The sequence below is a fragment of the Lampetra planeri genome, chromosome 3 (genome assembly GCF_965212315.1).
Source record: "Lampetra planeri chromosome 3, kcLamPlan1.2.h2, whole genome shotgun sequence".
In the NCBI taxonomy this organism is placed as follows: Eukaryota; Metazoa; Chordata; class Hyperoartia; order Petromyzontiformes; family Petromyzontidae; genus Lampetra; species Lampetra planeri.
This window is the reverse complement of record NC_136109.1, coordinates 14716013-14736501: the sequence shown is the minus strand read 5'-3', so window position 1 is coordinate 14736501 and position 20489 is coordinate 14716013. Positions and strand designations below refer to the sequence as shown.

Sequence of the window (20489 nt, the reverse complement as noted above, 5' to 3'; positions counted from 1 at the left end):
TAAAGTTGGCCTCGTGAAGTGTCAATGGGTCCCACCCCACTGGCCATGACTAAATCACCCAGAATGCACCTGATCACATCGGGTCTCAAAAGCTAAGCAGATTTGAGCCTGAGAAGTGCTTGGGTTGGCAATCCAAATTTGCTACAGATTGTTAGTATCGGCTGCTGGGCTGCATAGTGTGCAGGAGAGCAGGATTGCAGAAAAAGCCATTGTTGTACGATACTTATATATGCTCCCACGTCTATACTCCCCCACGTTCACCAACCAGAGGTAAAGTATTGACGTGGGGAGGCCTTCATCTGGCATTTGGTATCCCACCCTAACAAAACATAAGTTGTTTGTAATGGAGATGATTATGGGGTGGAGTGTTTGTGTGAATGTCTCATCCAACATGAGAATAGTGATTATGATTATAAGCATTCATGGTTGTGTATGTACACCTATACACTGCATTTACATACACAAATTATGAGATATTAACATATTTTATCATGTTTGCACATTTCCACTATTTGTAATGTGCTGTACTGTATTTGTAATCATGAATAGTTTGATTTCAATAAACAAAAATATGATCATTGTTTATGTGTAATGTGTAGGGTGTACACTATATGAATATAGTCTGGTGTGGAGAAAGAGTGGTCTGAATCAAGTATTTCGAGTTTACTATTTTCAACTTATCTCAACACAATATACAACAAGTAGTGCAAGTTGACTCTTGTGAGATGTAGCTGAATCGATACACGCAAGAGAGAGTCAACGCTTTAACAGCTATCACAATACTACATCTACATCGAATTGGAACTTCTTAAACTTTGGAATGAAAATGTAATCTTACCAATAACTGGCCCTCTTGGATGTAATGTTTAGAATTGACAATAATGTGTTTTAAAGATACGTGAATCAAATAAAGTTTCCTGTGTAATGTGAGTAGACACTCCATCTTTTTCATTCGTGTTATTTGCGTTGTTTGGTGTTGTATATATTCTTAAACAGGTCAGTGCAAATTGGATTAGCTCTTAAGTATTATTTATTTCCTCCCCATTCAGCGCTACCACGCAGAGAGATATTTGCACTTAATTAGACACACGCGCCTCCCACACGTACAGAGTTGGATTGTGGGTTAACTCCAACACATGCCTCTTTGGATGAATGCCCCAGAGGTTTTCACAACACACAGGAGTGTTCCACATTCTGGGTGGGTCGAGCGACCTCAGTAATTACGGCCCACTCTGACCAATGACATGGAAACAGAACGCCTCCTTTAATAAGACGATGAATTCCAATTGATCGCACAGCAACTTTTGTAGTGACAACCGATGGTAGCAATGTGATGTTAAAAAAAAATGTCAATGCATTCAAATGTAAAATGCCAATTTTAAGGTGCTGGAGCTCTTCAAGGGCTAGGCAATAAAGCACTCGGATTAGACGGACGGTCCTCGACTCACGAAAGCAATTCGTTCCTGAGACCCGTTCGTAAGTCGAGCGGTTCGTAAGTCGGAATATAGTAATCTACTGTATTTAAATGCCCCCCCCCACACACACAATCACTCACTCCCAGCACGAGGCTCGCTCAGCTGAACAAAATAGTGCCGCGGTTCAATTCGCAAGTAAGAGTTCGCGTTTTACGTCAATGTAAAAAAAAATATTTCATGGAAGCTGGTTCGTAAGGTCGAGTGTTTGTAAGTAGAGGACTGACTATAATGTCACATTATGAACAATGAAAGTTAGTTACAGGTGACAGGGAGACATGATTTAGACATGTCAATAGACCAGGATGTCTACATTGTTCAGCTAATTACATTTTATGATCTATTTACTGAGGTATCCAGACAATATATGTGAAACAATGTGGCATCTACTGCATGTGGACAATACACAAAGATATTCAATAATTTCCTTTAAGTTGACAGCTACAGGCAATATACCGTGTAGATTTTTTATTTAACAATTATGTCAAGCTGTGTAAAATAATTTTTTTTAAGCAATTCTTATTCTTAACACGGTAATATGATAACCATGGAATTCTCATCGTCGAATAAACGAGGAAGGATAGCACTGAACGTCTTCCCTCCGCTAAACGTCTTGACAAACAATATCCATTCTAGATTTGAAGCTTTCGTGACTGCAAGGATTCATACTCTTAGGTTTTTTCGGTAAAGTCACGTAGGTAAAAAATTTGAATTAATCAAAGTAAAATAAAACAAATTAAAAAATTCACGACGTTTCGGAAGCAACACAAGCCTCCGTCTTCAGGTGGAACCGTCACAGCCACGACAGCTGTATCAAGTAAATGAGAGATCACAAGAACTACTACCCCGTATATATAATGGTTGAGGGGGGGAAGGGCCAGGAACGGCACACTTTTTTTTATTAATATGGTAAGGTGAGGCTTAAGACAATATCCACACTTGTTCCCCGAGCAAAATGGTCACCCATGCCAAATACACAAAAACACGGCAAAAATATACATTCTAAAATTTATGAGTAAAACTCTCCTAATCTGCATTGATGTGTGCGACAATATTCGTGGAGCGTCATCCGCCATACGCTGCGAGTAAAACTTCTTTCCGCCGTGAAATGAATTCACAGAATATCGTAGAATAGATGAGTTTTAACCACGTGACCCCTCAAATAAAAAAAAAATGTGGATTTTAGTGTCGGCCTATTTGGCGTTGGCCCCACCTATGTTGGCCATAATATACATATAATATATGTTTTAATGTATGTATGTATCCATTTGTACATGTTCATATTTATATTGTATGTATCCATACGTAAGTGTAAATATGTATACACCTGTGTATACAATCTTTATATATAGGTATGTGTATATATTATATGTATGCATGTGTTTATGTACCCTTCCCTCACCTACTTGCGACTTCTCTGATCCGCGATAACATTCATATCGGAGTTATCGCGGACCGTGGGTGCACAGGGAATTTTACGATTCAGGGTCAAGAGGAAGGTGGATTAGAGGAGTTCTACTATCCATTGCTGTGCGTTCACATGCTTACCGGTACAGTGGGACAACATCACACGACACTGAATAACAATACAACATTACTATAGTTTACTTGAATATTTTGTTTCCACTGAATTTTATGCGATGACCCCAATTGTATTTCAGATATGCGTACCCTGTTTTGCTGGCAAATTTATAAAACAAAACAACTCTATGCTGATGATGAGTTGAACATATTTGCGTCTACTCTGTACACATCGCTATTCTACAAATGAAACGTGTAAAGACTGGCGTGACAGCTGAGGCGATTACAAGGGTCCCATTTCAGAGACAACACTGATGGTCGTATTTTGTAACATACAAGTTTAAACAGGGAGTTAATCGATGTCTTTGTGAGAGAAAAAAAACACATTCAATACTGTCTGCGTGAGAATCATACATGGAATGATTACGCTTAATATTTTTGAATTCTCACACGTGCCAATATCTACCGATGGAAACTTGTTCATGTGTTAATTAAAAACAGTTAATGTCAAGTTTCTTTAAAACATTAAATCTGTAAAATGAAATTTACAACTATAATCCCTCCGCATTCTCTCTACTTTTAAGGTCTCAAATTTGAAATGTGTGTAAAGGAAGCATTTAGGGCAGATATGATGAGTTTTTTTTTCATGTATTTGCGTTTTCCTTCATTGTCACTGCAGCCACATATTTTTGTATTTGTTTGTACAATATATTTTTTTTGCTGTTATCTAACATTGTGTTTCCATATTCTGTGGGTAACATGATAATTAGTAAGCTAATTTAAACAGATAGATTTTCACCATCAAACAACCGTTTACACAAATAACCAAGTCAATCATCTGCCTTGAACAGAATATGGGTGTCAAAGCATTCAATGATGGATGTCAACTCAAGAGGTCCCATTTGGCCATCCCCGAAGCAACCTCCATTCCTATTCTTAGCTCTCAACAAAAGTAACCAATCTGCTACAACCAAGACACCTGTATTCACTGCCTTGGCCTCTTTTTCCCATCAAAAACAAAGATCCCCCATATAGCCATAACAGAATTTTGGGGAAAGTACTGTTAGCAAGCACCTATGAAGGCCGGCTCAGCACACGAAAGTGGTGGGTGGTCAGCACCACACCTGGCTGCCTTTGTCTCCTGAGTGGCAATGTTTACACACCGCACCAGGTACTCATTTGAGACTGAGTCGACTGTGCCACCACTTCCCCCATTTTCTATCAGCTACTGGAGCAGATGGAACCTGGTAAGGATGGTCAAAGTAACACAGACGCAAAAATACCACTTTTGGTGGCAGGGTTGCATCTTACTCTGCCAGACCAGTCTCTGGTTAAACAAAATAGCATGCCATTTATATTCCAAGGTTCTCTAAAGGGACTTGGTGACACATTCATTTGGTTGTGTTCTCAGTGAAGATATCAGCATCCAAGCCTCTAATTCACACTGTAAGTTAATAAGCACAATTACTTTAAAACACATATATTTGTATTTCAGTTGAGATGACAGCAGCACCCAACACTCTGGTTGTGAGATTCCATGGTATATGAATATATTCAAGACTTCTATATTTACGTTACATAGGCAGACAGCCTGGATAACATCATGCAACGGCACAGAAAACCGTGAACGTTAGCTTGAAACCAGGAGATTCATCATCATTGTGAACTGTAAATACTCACTTCATCAACATGGTCAAGGTCAGTGACCCACCGCAACATATAGACAGCGAACACTTTAATCTACGACCTAACCAAACACTCAGTCATCGCACGCATATCCGGGTTCAGGGCAAACATGTACTTCTTCCCTGGTCCAGCATTTTTTGAGAAAGCAGAAATTTACAATCACTACACTTAACCATGTAGTTTTAGTCTGAAAGCACATGCTAATCATCAAACCAAAACATTTGGAAGAGATTATGCAGTCACAGGACCTATCAAAGTGGTGTCCCTCTAAGTACAAAATCAAATGCCCTCCACTGATCAACATAGACGACAAGCAGCTTCTGATATAACTTGCAATTAAGCTCATCAAGGATACAATTACCAATATTTCATCTGTTTTTGACGTTGTAGATGTGAAACCTAACTGTCGAGACTCCAGATGACAGCAGGTGGCACTTCATGCAATCCTCAAATTATATCATCGCCTCCCACCTTCAACAGTCCACCACTAATACAGTTCAGTGACTTTGCCATTCTGATGTGTGCACTGGCAACTGAGGGACTTCAGATGCCTTTTATTTGTTGTTAAAGTCCAGCTTTCTGACGAGCACAATAAAAGAGACATTATTTCTGCCTTCATCTATATCTTAAATGTAACGTTGTCTATACAGGTAGTCATCTACTTACGATGGAGATGCGTAACGACGACTCCATCTTAAGTCAAAAATATCGTAAGTCGAAGATGGCCTAGCCTACCCAGGAGTCTTAAAGAATGGTGATAATTTAACAAAACAGAGCAATTTACAGTACCGTACTGTAGAAACTATATACTGTATGTATTAATTGCAATACTGTATCTTCTTGGTTCTTTCGGTAAAGTCACGTAGAAGGGAAATAATAAAATAATCAAAATAAAACATAATAAAATAAAATTCTCACGACATTTCGGCCACAACACAAGCAGCCGTCCTCAGGTGAAGAAACAGAGCTGTCGGAAAGACAGCACTGTCGTAATATTTCCCTTCTACGTGACTTTACCGAAAGAACCAAGAAGATGAACAGGGGCAATTTTTATAGATAAATTCGAATAGGAACCACGAATAGAGCTCCAGACATCACCTCATGGATAAGAGCAGTTTTGCTAGATTTATCGAAATGATGAACCTGCCATCCATATGAAATGCTAAGGAGGAGATTTTATAAAAATGTGCTGCTTTTTTGTTATAAAGACGAGCTGAAGCAAATGCCCAAGTACAAGGTTGAAACTGGAGGAAAGACAAATAGAAAAACGCCCTTGCTTGACAAAGTTTGAACAGTAAATATTACTTCAGCTATTTATGCCTCAGTGATCTATAGGGATAGCACCAGTGGTATTGGCAGCTCGCTGCTTCTTAAATAACACCCCCAAGGCAATGCAAATAGTTTAATTGTAGTATTGTTTTTAAAACAATAGGCTTGAAAGCGCGATTCAACTGATTGATGCTAATCAATGGGCATTTCAACTGGGAAGATTAGATTACTCATTGGCATTTCGTTTCCCATATAATCAATTGCTTAGCTCTTGTGTCCATTGTCCGTATTTGCTGAGTAACATCGGGTCGGCTGATCAACCTTTGAAGACAATGGCCATTTTAAGTAATTTCTGTTTCACCGGAAGGTGAGGATCACCCCATCTGTAGATCGGCTCTTTTTATCACCCACTTATATTTCAAATAATTGGAAGATGGTGACAGACAGAATGAATATGATGGTTAATGGGAAGACTCTGATTCAACTTTTAATGGAGAAGAGAGCTTGAGCATTGAATGCAATGTGCTATTCTTGATTTGTTCATTAACACATTTTCACACTTCTGGGAGGTAGTGTACCGTGCCATAATTAAATGCAATGCTCTTTTCACAGCCTGCTTGTATATGTTGTCCTATTTTTACTTTATTATGGATAAGAAATATTACCAAACAAATTAATCTGATTATCCATGATACTGCAAATAATACGTCTAGAGTAAGGTTTACTCATCCACAGGGGTCTCCCAGGTCTACCATAAATGACAGGAGCTTCACCACAGCACTGTATACATATAATATGAACATAACTGCTTCAGATACCACTGGATGTCGCCTTGCCATAACCAGGTGTCAAAACAGATCTCACAGAACCTAAAGATTCAATAGTTTTGCACTCATGCATTGTGAAACTACCCCTTCACAAGGCACACAACGAAGATATATCACTCATTAGACTTCCTCGTCCGATATATAAGTTATTGTAGAAACTGAATACGAGATCATATGTATACAACTGGTGGTTGCTTTTGCACTCCTAATTGTCAGTTGTTGTGACAAGATGTGTTCATATCCATTTCCTTCTATAAACCCTCAAGGCCAGTAATACGCTTTTCATTAATAATTTCTGCAAAGCAGACATGAATATTCATAATAAACGTTTTTGGGTTAGATCGCGTTATTTATGTGTCGTAACCCTCCACCACCCGACATGGCCAATCAGCAAAAAAGTGTCACGTTGACAAAAGACAAATAGTTCACTACTTTATCCCACCGGTGTGTTGAAAAGTGAAACCACAACATTTAAAATTTTTGAGTAGTACGACGTTTTGCTGGTAATTGCATCCAGCATCGTCGGGCAATTCGCCAGAATGGTGAGGCTCTGCTCTTGCTCCCGGTCTTAAATAGAGCAGCAGCAGGATGACGTCATCATTTAACATGACACTTTTTTGCTGATTGGCAGTGTCGGGTGGTGGAGGGTTACGACACATTTATAAATAACGCGATCTGACCCAAAAACGTTATTATGAATAATATTGGTCGCGAAAGCCTACGTGTTAAACAGACATGAATAACTGTCGTTCGTGGCGTACATTTACACCAGTTTAGTTCAGGAAAATGTTCAAGGAGGGATCTAGTCTAAGACATACTAATCTATAACTTGCACATGATGGTCTTTAATGTCACAACATAGAATTTATTAAAGTTTGTCAAGTGAATGGGAATCAAATTGATGAGTATATACTGTGAAGTATGCTAGCTACTTGCATATGTATCTATTTTGTAGTTCTGTCAATTCATTAGAAATTGATAGAATTTTAAGTTATCATTTTAGAGATTCTAATATATTTAATGGTGATGTGTATATATATATAAAACATGTCCACCTGTGTTCAATGTTTTATGAATAATGCTGTTTTAAAATATAATTTTGCTATTTGAGCATCTTCAAACGGACATCTTCAAAGGGTAGTGGTTTATTTATTTACCCCAGCATCTGGATCGTTTAATACAGAAAACTGACCTTTTTAAAGCGTACTCGTCCTTATAAAATGTCACCTCTAAAACAGGCTCATCCACACTGTAAATTTTGCATCTGTTGAGCATGATATCCAAAGTTCTACATAATTGAGTTTCTTATATATGTCTAAATGCAAAGGATAATGTCATAAAGCACAGCTTTAGTAATTACAGTGGTGCAACATGAATGCCCAGAATAAGCACCCCTTTCAAGACCCAAACATCGCACCTCTTGGCTTTGACATTTCTTGAAGACCCTGGTGTACATACTATCAACTGTATCAGAACATCAACAGGCCGATGCACACATCTTTATGAATGGGAAGTTAAAGACACAAGCCCCAGTAGTGCGATTGTGGCAATGCAACCCAAACGGTGGACCTGACATTCGTAGTATGGGCTCCTCCAATGGAGGAAGAACAGCAATAAGTAATATTAAACAAAAACTTTTTTTTTTAAACACGCTTTTATGAAATGTATGAGTAATGGCAGAACTCCACGACTCCAGGAAGTGCCCCCGAAGCTTGCCATAACGTACGGGACCGTGGCCAATTACAGCCAACGTGAGTTGAGCGTGGACAATTAGACCCAAGCCGAAACATAACATTTGAAAAATAAGGTTTAAAAAAATGTAATTTTATTTTTAATGATATAATATAGCATTGCCATCAGTATGACATAAGTATACAAAGTTTGTTGTCGATACCACATTGGGAAGTGGGTTAAAATTGAGTTACAAGATTTGAGGATACAACGACAACAACAGAGTGAGTTAATAAAAAGCGTGTAAAAATACGCAAGCTTTCTCCTGAAACCCTCTCATGGCTAGCAGACCTCGACATTGCTATTAAGATCCTAAACATATTGCCATACGCAAGAGAATAATTACACTCAATCATCTGGAACTAAACAATGTGGAAGAAAGCACCGAATAGTTTGCATTCATTTAATTGTAATCATGACGATAGAGTCGCGTGGTTAGCACACTGTGTTCTAAACTCAGTGACCTGAATTCAATGCTCAGCTACTAGCTTTTTTGCCCGTCCAAGGACGGGTGTATATTGCAATAAATCTGAAAAATTCAATAGAAAAATTGTTCAGCTCATGATTATTAATGAGGGGGGGGTTGCCCCATGTGGAGTGACGTCACCCGCTAATGGTTATTGGGGAGGGGTGCGACATTTAGAGTGACGTCACCCGCTCATGATTATTAATGAGGGGAGGGGTGCGGCATGTGGAGTGCGCGACCTTCTTGTGCGTTCGTGTAAATTTCCACGCGGGCATGAATATTAATGAAGGGGGGAGGGGCTCTTTTGAAGTGACGTCACGCACGGATGTAGCACTGTGCTGCGTAGATTTATTTTCTACCATCACTTTTTGTAAAGAAACGTCATATTTGAAGCGACTTTGCGTAATCGACCTTCCTCTGCGTTAGTGTAAAAATCCACCCACTCATGAATATTAATAAGGGGGGGGCTCATGTGGAGTGACGTCATGCGCGGGACGGACAGACATTTATGGGTGATTATAGTAGGTAATAGCTAACATTTATAGCTTGTGATATGTGAACCAGTCCCAGGCTGTGCCTTTGGCAATCTGCACTGACCAGCGTGGAGAAGTATGGTCAAAACAACCTCCATGACCGACAGAGCATGCCAACGCCTTCATCCAGCAGTGGAATGACAAAGGGCTGTACGTTATTATAATTATTTAAATTAAGACACAACTTTTAATGATTGAAACCGATAAAATACCAAAAAGTATCTCGACCAGGCACAGCCACGTGGGTTACTGTAACGCCCAAAGTTGGGCAGAAAAAACGAACAGAACAAATATTCCTCCCGTGACTATGGGAGATTAAATGCGCATATATGGCCTTAGCCTGGGACAATTGCACGTTAAGTATATAAATCAATATGCGAAACCTGTGACGTGTGTGAAAGGGAGCACATGCCAAAGGAATGCTTTAAACTTATAAGTCAACAGTGATATGGCTTTGACATTTTCCAAAACGACCTGTACGTGCCAACTTGTAACAATGTCTTGTAAAAATGCTACGCGCAACTCAATCTTTGACACAGGTTTCCAGCTGTCCTGGTTTTCCTAGGATCATCATCTTTTTGAGCTAGTTGTCCTGGGAAATCTGCAAGTCTTCTCGGCACATTAAAAGTCCTGGTTTGCGGCTGAATTTAGACGCTATATGAATCCAAATTGCAGTGTATTGATTGTACAATATGCAGAACCTGTTCTGCAGGCTGTAACATTTGCACACAGCTGTGCTCACACTCTCACGTTCCCGTGGCACAGTCACACCAATTGCACTTCAATAGTAAATGCATACTGATGTGTGTAAGTGCATTCACAATTACGTGCAGACTAGGCTTGTGCTCCCAATTTCCAGATCAAACAGAAAAAAACACATGAAAATCAGACGTACATGCAAAACTTTCAACGACCCAAAATACATTGGTTTAGAACAAAGCACAGTATTGCGATAAAGGGACGTGAGATCACTCATGTGGAGTTACTTCTGCTGCTTTCCTGCCAAAAACGTTGTCACGTGGCGTCTCGTGACATCGCTTGTGTGACAGTACAACATATACATATATAACAGAATGTAAATTCGAAGATCAAAAAATGTTTTATAATATCTGAAACCCAAAATGTTTTAACCCGAAACTCATCATCGACAGGACAAACATATGCCACCGTAGGCAATTATATGTATGCATTCGTTGCATACCTATCTGTTCAATACAATAATACTCCTAACAACATTTCAACCATTTGCTAATCCACTGCTGAATGAAGGCATGTTCAAACCACCAATCATGGAGGTTGTTTGATCATACTTCATCACACTGGTCAGTACGGTGTAGTGAAGTTGGGCCAGGGGGTAATGGGGACTATTTCAGATATCGCCTATCACTGCTTGCCACAAATGAACCACAATACCTTCCTGATCTTGTCAAGAAGCAAAAATCGTCACACGGACTCCAGTCATCCTCATAGCAGCAGATTTTGGCGAACCATCGAACAAAGATGGTCACCGCTTCGTGCACTTTTAGGTGCGCTTCTGCAGCCATCTGTAACGCACTTCCTTCCGATATTAAGAAGCCCCTGGAGCTATGCATTTTAAAATCTAAATTGAAAACTAATTTCTGTAGAACTGCTTTTTGTGTTTAGTTTGTTGTCATTCCCCCACACCTTCCATTAGCACGGTTGGCTACGTACGGTGCGAAAGAAGTTCAACATACATATGAAGTTCAACAAACATTAGCCTTGGTGGGAATCAAACTCGGGTCTCTGGGATTGTAGGCCAGTGCACAAACGACCGTGCCACCACTCTGCTGTTGAATGCAATATACACGTATGACCTTCTATGTAAGTTATCGTGCCACCCATGTCACCCTACCTCACGATATTTCCTTCCTTTTGCAAACACATGCTGCGCGGCAGCCACCCAAGCTCCAATGACGGTTCTTACAGCATCTCATTACCTTGGTTTTGATTTTCTAATTGGACACTGACTTTGGACTGCCAGCACGTCTTGCCACCATCCAGCCCATGTGCAACTAACCACTGTCTACATTATAAATATGCAGACAACATGTCTCTTTCATCCATAATAAACGTTGTTTGGGTTAGATTGCGTAAATATAAGTGTTTCGTGAAACTCGGCTCCACCTGACAGCCAATTATTAAGGTTTGTCACGTAAACAAAACGTGCCAATTAGTTACGAGTTCAGCACACCAGTGTGTTGAAGAGTAAACCCACAGCATATACAATTCAAGTACGATGTCCCGCTGGTAATTACAACGAGCGTCATCAGGCGATAGCCTGAATTGTGGGGAATTCTTCCTGTTTCAGTCTTATATAGAGGGGTAAAGGTGATGTCATCACTGTAAGCCTGTCCTAAAATGAACAATACTTTTAAATTAACTAAATTATATCTTCATCTTAACTTTCCACATTTTCAAATCAAACTAATCTACAGCCTGAAATGGTGCATAGTCTCTTACTCTCAAACCAATGATGCTGCGACCATTCAAATGACAGTGAAGACAATTATGAATAATACTATTAAGGGGAAACACGTACATGATATTAAGCTATGATAAACAAAATGTCCTTAGTAGTTATTGTGCTTATTTACCGTCAAGCTCATTTGGAATAAATGTGCTCATGGAAAACAGAATGCAAATATGAGTTGCATCTAGAGCATCTAAAAACTAAATTATCTATGGCCTGTGTTACCTGACTAACTTACAATTGAGTAGTAATGTGGGCAACCAAAACAAATGAATATCTCTAACTTGTTAATAAGAATTAACAATATACACATTAGTTCATTCACTCACAAATTATATTCATAAGGAGTGTAACAAAATAGATGAACATCTTCATATATGTATGTCTCTCCAAGTAAAAATAACAAGATTTTCTTACATCGCCCAAGGGCCGCACTGCCTTCTGGGAGTGTGTCATTTCATCATCATCGAATCAGTGCAATGGACCTCTCAAAAGACATGTTGTCTATAGACATATTGTCTGATTGATATCTTTTGAATTCGACATATAGGTAGCAGTGAGCCATCTTTGCTCAAGCTCCATCTTGCAGCTGCATTTGGCACTATGGACCTCATGGTTCAATCTCCTGGTATATCTTGAGATCCTTGTGAACTTTCAAGTATTAGTTTTAGCCTCTGTTTAGATGATACCTCTCTGATTCCCATGTTACTATTCTTGGCTGTTCATGTTAGGCTATAAATTGGTTGCTCTTTGTTGTACATCCAGCAATTTGTTCTGGGACCAAATTTTAAATTCGAGCATTCCCCACCTACTCTCCAACATCAGTGTGTGCAATCTTGGAGACGTTATTTATCCTAAGCTCTTATTCGCTTCCAATATAATTTATCTGTGCGGGACATCCTACCTTTACCTGTGGAACATCTCCCATATCCTCCACTTCCTTGCCCCACATGCTGCCGAGACCCTGACGCCTGCCTTCACCTCAATTTAAGAATACAATTTGTATCTATTCATTGCTACGAGTCTGGCATATAGGTAGCAGAGATAAACTTTTCACTTAAAGAAGTGTTGGAATGTACTTTAATAAAGAAGGCATAAGTGTATATATATGAATAAAGAATGTGTGTAGTATACAGTGGAGTGTAAAAATAAAATCTAACTTGGGCCTTTTAGCATTTTTGATTCGTGAAAAGTATGGATTTTTGAACATAGAATACTCTAATTAGAGGACTGTATTTCATTTTACTTGTGAAATTAAGTGGGCTTGGGCAGGACACATCGTGAGAAGGGATGATGATTGATGGGCAAGATTGGTGATGAAGGTGGCAGCCAAAGGACAGAACGCAACCAAGAGGGCCGACGATTGTGAAGATGAACCGATGAGTCGGTTCGTGTGTAGAAGGCAAGATGGACGGTGAAATCGCAGAACGTAATATCACTGTGGATAGCAAAGGCATTGGAAATGTTTTACCCAGCAGCGGGTAGCCAATGGCTGATCGTGATTACATTTAGAAATGATTTATGCACATACATTTACATACTTGAAATACTAAACCGAGCAAAATAAAATACGCTTGTGAATGGTCAATAGGATTCCCTTACATTCCCCAATTGTTGATTTTGAAAAGAAACACTGGGGATTTGGACATCACTGTTGCAGGCGCGGACAGTGGAGCATTATTTCGCTTCTCTTTGCCTCATATGCATTTTGTGCGTGGAATCCTCCATATCTCCCCACCATCAGCTCCCCCCCCCAGGCAACGTAACTCCCTTAACAGTACCCCATCCTGCGTGTAATCCTGTACCACAACCATCTCCGCAATGCCAGACGCCGGTGCTAACCGGTTGCCACAAGCGCACAATAAAAGCCTGTGCAAGTTTCCAAACGATATGGCCCCCCCCCTCTAAGGCACGATCGAAACGTAAAGATGAGCATGGAGTAAGCACACAATCTAATTTGCAAACACAAATCCTACACAAAGACGACTGTAGGAGGATTTCAAAGGGCCACAGCAGAATCCATTGTATGTAATGACAACGGGGTGGTAAGGTATTTCGAATGGATGTTTGCATTGACAGTGCACGAGGACGACAACGTGGTAATGTTTTAGCTTTTAAATAAAGCTAAACGAGCACATATGCAGTACAGTACGTGCATTTGCAGTGTCTGTACCTGTGGCGCTGCCTGAAAATTAATCATGTAACGCACCTGCTCCTTGTTCCCTGAATTAATCATTTACTTTGTTCGGATAATGTTACTGCCATTCCCGGGGCCTCTTGGAGACCGGTGCGGTCAGGCGACTGGCACGTGGACACTTCAGGTATCCACGCACTCGGGCGCTCGTTAGCAAACATCTAAATTTAGCCACAATAATGAGAACTCAGTATTCATTAGGATCCGGTGGCAAAAAAACAGCGTTTGTTGTGTAACGGTGCAGTGCATATATACACACACACACACAAGGATTAAACATGTATTCAATCTTGAAATTGGAGAATTCAACTTGATCGTTCAGAAAACCGTTCTGATGGAATTGAAACATTCATTAGAGCTTTCGATTTGAAACTTTCGTGACTGCAGGGATTCATATTCTTGGTTCGTATTTCTCTTCTACGTGATTTTACCGAAAGAACCAAGAATATGAATATTTATCAGAGCTGTTCACTCCCAGCTAGAATCTGCACGTTTGCTCTAAACACAGTAAGCAGCTGGCACTCAGATACAAATTATGGATTCATAATTTATCGTATCGTCAACATGCTTAATTTACATCACTGAGATTAGAGCTTGATATTTTAGTTTTCCAGACATCCCATGCTTTAGAATTATTATATGAAGAGGCCTTACTAAAGCTGACTAGAAGCTTTTGTGACTGCAGGATTTCATACTCTCAGGTTCTTTCGGTAAAGTCACGTAGATAGGAAAATAAAGAAATACTAGATCACTACGTTTCCATCGCAACAACAAGCGATCGTCCTCAGGTGATCGCTTGTTGTTGCGATCGAAACGTCGTGATCTATTATTGACTTATTTGTCTACGTGACTTTACCGAAAGAATCTAAGAGTCTGACGAAAGCTACTACGCTAAACATGTTTGAGTTTTATCAAAGGTCTGTATTACGTTCCAATACGAGTATGGACATCAAATATAAAATGTGCTTCTGAGTCTTTTGTATATATATTTACTTCAAAAGTGAAGGGTAATATAAACAAATTCATAAATCAATTATCGATCACCTGAGGTGTGATTATTGGTAATCTGTGGAAAGGCGCTTCACAGCTCATTGGATTCCTCAAGTCTATTCTGATTCTGACTGACTGACTTTACGAGGTGGGAACTATGGCTTAAAATAGCACCCATAGATATGCTAGATTGTGGTATATACAGTATAGTAGAATACATACGCTCATTAAAGACACATGTTAAATAGTATGTATTAGATATGTAAGTAACGATGCACATACCAGCAATTCAATGAATTGTCACAATTTTGAGTTGCAATTCGACTCAGCAACACTTTTTTTAATAATGTTATTTATCCATTGCAGCCTTTGCACTAATAATTGAGAATTATTTATCGCATTCGTTTTTTTTAATGCCATTCTTACAGGGCAAGGCTCTAACAAATGTGCTTGGTTCACAGACACAGTTCGCAACAGTTTTAGAGTAGGTGGCCATGTTGCTACGTGCAATCCCGCTTGAGTACAGTAATTTGCAGGTGATTTTGGAATTTGGAAAATTTGGAACACGACCCCAGGACACAATGGCCTACCCTTTTTCATATGATGTCACAGGATCTCGAACATCCACTGTGAAGTGGATGACGCATATTTTACAGTGACTACAATACAATCTCTACTGCGCTGCCTATCCCAATGCTCTTGGCTGTTTCCAGGGCAAATTGTCTGTCTCACTGAAACGGTGTCTTGTTTGTATTGTCGGCTTCCTCTGTTCTCGTATATCCTCAAGATACATTTCCACGTTGTGTCCATTTTACGTAATATAATAGCATCTTACAATTGTGATTTAATGCGTGTATTGTGAGCGTACACATCTATTTTAATCTATGAATCAATAGAACGTTACAGGCCTGGTAAATAGATGGGCCAGCAGAAACACATTTGCCATTCTGCAGTTCGAGCCCATGGCTTCTCTGGCTAATTCTATAGGCGTATTAATCGTAAACAATGCGTGCCACTTCTGATTATCACGAATGAAGTGCAACATACAGTACATAAATTCAAAGTGGGCATTAAAGAGCCTGTGATATTAAAATAAATGGTTGGCCATGTGTGCCAGCATCATCATCCAAATTGTAAAAAAAGGCTTTCAAGATACTTAATTGCATATTAATCGTTGCTGGTACAGCTAAAGCTTATCAGGACACACATGAATAAGAGTCTTGAGATTCAGTGAAACATTCCTGGGTAAACAAAACATAATCATACATGGTGTGACAGTTGAAACAGTGGGCAAGTTTCTTAAATCCACTCCCATATGTCCACTCAGCAGTATAAATGGTACACACCACAACTAATCAATTGGCAGGTCACAAAGTAAAGCGTGGATAGTCCCACCTCTTTTAATATACCTATTCAGCATGGAAGAGTAAGGAAAAATATCCACTGGAGGGGCTTTATAGAGCTCCACCTTATGGAAGCCCTTTGTCCGGCAGTGACATGAGCAAGCAATTGCAAGGATGCACCTTTAACTTTCTTTACCATTTACACAGTAGCTGTATGTGTACTGTATACTGCACATTGACGTATCAATGTAGCCAGGGACTTATGATGTATTCTCAGGAACATGCTCAATGTCATGCCATGCAATGGGTACGATGGAAGCCCGTAGGTGACATACCTCGGGCAAGCTGTGCTGCTTTCTGGAGTGGGCGAAGGTGGAATGGGAATGATACATGGGGAATGAGTTTTGTTGCTCACTTGGACAGTAGCTGCTGTTCCGGCCAAAACATTTACAGCGCCGGCAAAAGTAGATCATCTGTAGGAAAGCAAAATAAAAATGTGTGAGTTATCATTCAAAACATACAAAACATATACAGTATTATCAACACATAATGTGTTGTTAAAATGTCTAGTTAATATATGGCCTTTGTTATTTTGAACTTACTAAGATAGACTGGTTCGTAGCAGATATCACTAAACCCTGGGATGTTTGGAGACAATCTACATTTTGTTGTTGTTGTTGGTGGTGTTACTTGCTGACCCGCTCCTACTGGACATCTGTGAAAAAGAGCCTCATAGCTCATTGGATTCCTCCAGTCTAAATAAAGATTCTGATTCTGATAATCCCGTATTGAAAATGTCTAAACTATGGCACAGTCAACTTGTTAATGATATGTTTTGGAAAAAAAAAACCTCATTACATTGAGGTTAAACTTGTATTGTTGTCTCTGTTTTGTAACAGTGAACAGATTGATCTGTAATGAATTAAAAAGACAACCAATTCCCTTGTCATTTTAAGAACCTCAATGAAAGTTAATTCGTGTTTTGTTTGGACCAACAGTTGGCATCCAATTGTCACATGCACGTTTTAGACCCTACATATTTTAATAGTATTTTATTCAGGCTTTCGCCAGGTAATACAAATACATTTAGAGAAAGGTAATGAGCAATCGTGTTCTCCTGGCTACTTAAAACAAGAAAATGGGTTTCAATTTGCAATCAATAATAATATTTTTTTTATGAAATACAAGTATATAACTTGGTAAGAATCTGAAATAAATAAACAATGTGTTGCGTGTTTCCCCACCAATATGACAATATGGTAGAGCGGAATTGGCCTGCTATCTGCTGGTGTCAGCAACACACTTTATGAAAAAGTAATTGGAAAATGTAGTTATTAAAAATATTTTGTATCCAGATACAACATTTCATAGACCTAGGTTAAAGAAAGAAAAAATCTGAAAATTTGTCTTCCAATCAACAGTTTTATTTTTAGGATTTAACATCTGCTAAGCAGCCTGGAAAACCCACCAGTACAAACTGTCGTAGGCCTTAGTCTATATTTAAAAAAAGGTTAATACATTTTTTGAAGACTAACCCTTGCAGAATATGATACAAATTTGATGTAAGTTCACTCATTCCGGGCTATATATTATTAGATGTGCTCGTGGCATGTGCACCAAATGTGCAAAATTTATATCCCATAATATCCTGTGAATGGTGTCATGTGGCTTATTTGAGAACTCCCAAGAAGTGACATCACAAGTCTTTATCTCGTGCTTTTTAAGGGTCCACCTTGGACAATCACTGTACTCTGCTCCATTCAGCTGCAAATGCAAGTGAGTAGTTTGCCCTGCGTCTCTCCGTAAAATACAATTTGCTTTCCGAGCTGGGTGAAGCTGAATTAATTTAAAGCCAACATTTACATCGTCATTGTGTATGCCTCAGTAAATAGGCGGAGACAATCAATTAACCACACATGAGCACATACTTTTACCTGACATCAATTTGAAACCAGGATTTCAGCAGCTTTAAGACATTTCACAAATATTAACCTGTACATGGCTAAACAACAGTTAACTTGCTCACTCTTCATTATATAATTACAATGGCGAGAGTACTGAATAGTGATCACAATAAAGAGTAAAATGAGAGCAATGAGTGCGCCCAGGCTTACACAGCCGATGAAAAGGAATATGTTGATGAAGAGGATCAGACTCGTCATGACGATGAGAGCGATGCCCCAGTCTGGGAACAAGTTCGGAGCGCTTGTCGTTGGTGTGCCTTGACAAAAAAATAAAACATACATTTTTAGTTTTAGTGTGGGCTTGCGGTCAAAAATAAAATATTGTAAATGCACAAATTGAGACATTCTATTAATTATCAGGCATTATTGTACCACTATACCTGTACATTTATGTTTAATTTCATGCATTGGTAATTTATGGGATAAAACAGTGACCGATTTAAAGAAAACAACCCTATAGTCAACCCAAGTATGTTACATGGAACACTATTTATTTAAATATATAAGAGTACTGTATCCATATACAGTTCTTGAATTAGTGTCATATCATGGTAGCGTTTTTATCACCCACATATATTTTCAAATGAAAAGGTTTCACCACTTTGGGAGAAAGTAATCTTCATGAGTTGCTGGAACCTGGTATATATTTTTTTATTATTATACCAAATAAGGCCCACTAAGCTATGTGGCTCGTTTTCAGAAGCAACCTGGCCACAAATGATAGTGGCTTATCACCTGGAAATGGAGAGCAGCCAAATACTCTCAATGCATGTTTCTATTACGTGGAAGCTAAAAACTGGGGGACCCGGAGAAAAATCCACGCGACCACGTGAAGAGAGACATGCAAACTCCAAATATACAGGCGTCAGGGTCGGGATCGAACCCACGACCTCCTGTATTATGAGCTCAATAGGCTAGGAACCCACAAGGTCGTGAAACCCTAGTCAACCAGTTGAGCCTTCAATAGACCAATGACATCCACATGAGGAACGTGAGTAAAACACGAGTAAAACATGAGACACGACAAAATATCCCTTGTTAGGTCAGATGCCTGCATTTACATGGTGTGCACTGTGGTGGCTGTAAAAAGAGGGTTAGCCGATCTGGTCTCTACAGCTGAGCAATTGGGGCAGGGTGAAAATAGGCTATTTAAATTAAAATACGTTTTTTTTTTCCTGGATTAACTTTAAGGTCCAAGTGAGTAAAGCGCAAGGGGCATTTCCCTACTTTCTACCAAGCAGATGAGGCAAGAATAGTGGGCAAGTGAACCGAAATTGTATTCCATCATAAGCTGTAATGGTCATTGAAACATGTTGCATTGATTCAGGGAGCTTGAATACTTGACTACTTTGTGAACATTTTAGTGAAATGGGCAAAACAACTGACAGCAGCCAGTCGGTATATAAACCATCATTATCAAGAACATTGTGAAAGTATGTTGCCAGGTTTTTATTTTATTTTAATGTAACTATGATGTTAGACATTGTGATATGACTGTAGCCGAAGCCTATGCACCAAATGAGGCTGTAGAAGATGAATCCATACAGAACTTGTTTGACCGAATACAATTTTTGTTGGATACAACTCCAAAGCATAATGTTGTCAATACACAAGTGGGCCCTAAGTATGACAAACAGGGGCATGTGCTTATCCAGCATGGCAAAGAACAAGAAGACATATTCTTGGGCCTTTCGGTAAAGTCACGTAGATAGGTTGGAAGAACCAATTCCTCAACCACATAAATTCCATACACCCAACCATCAAATTTACCATGGAGGTAGAAAAGGATGGCAAGTTACCATTCTTGGATGTTTTAATTGAAAAGAGACCAGATGGCCCAATGGGACACTGTCTACAGGAAAGCCACCCATACGGATGCCTACCTAAAATCTGACTCCCACCACCATCCATCACAGAAGAATTCCCTCATCAAAACTCTACACCATAGAGCTCGATGTATTTCCGACCGTCATCACCTAGCCAGTGAACTGGAACACCCCAA

General features: G+C 39.4%; 1 protein-coding gene across 4 annotated transcripts in view; it reads right to left on the bottom strand.

The window, feature by feature from the left end:
* Positions 1 to 20489, bottom strand: part of LOC144738472 (uncharacterized) — a 55646-nt gene that overhangs the window by 12759 nt on the left and 22398 nt on the right. For 3 of the 4 annotated variants that reach the window (XM_078621499.1, XM_078621506.1, XM_078621494.1), the window contains 2 exons: positions 18638 to 18744; positions 16859 to 16996 (listed from right to left, as the gene is read on the bottom strand). In XM_078621499.1, the coding sequence (XP_078477625.1) occupies positions 16859 to 16996; positions 18638 to 18744 (245 nt within the window). The remainder of the gene's footprint in view (positions 1 to 16858; positions 16997 to 18637; positions 18745 to 20489) is intronic. The other variant, XM_078621514.1, reaches the window with a different exon arrangement.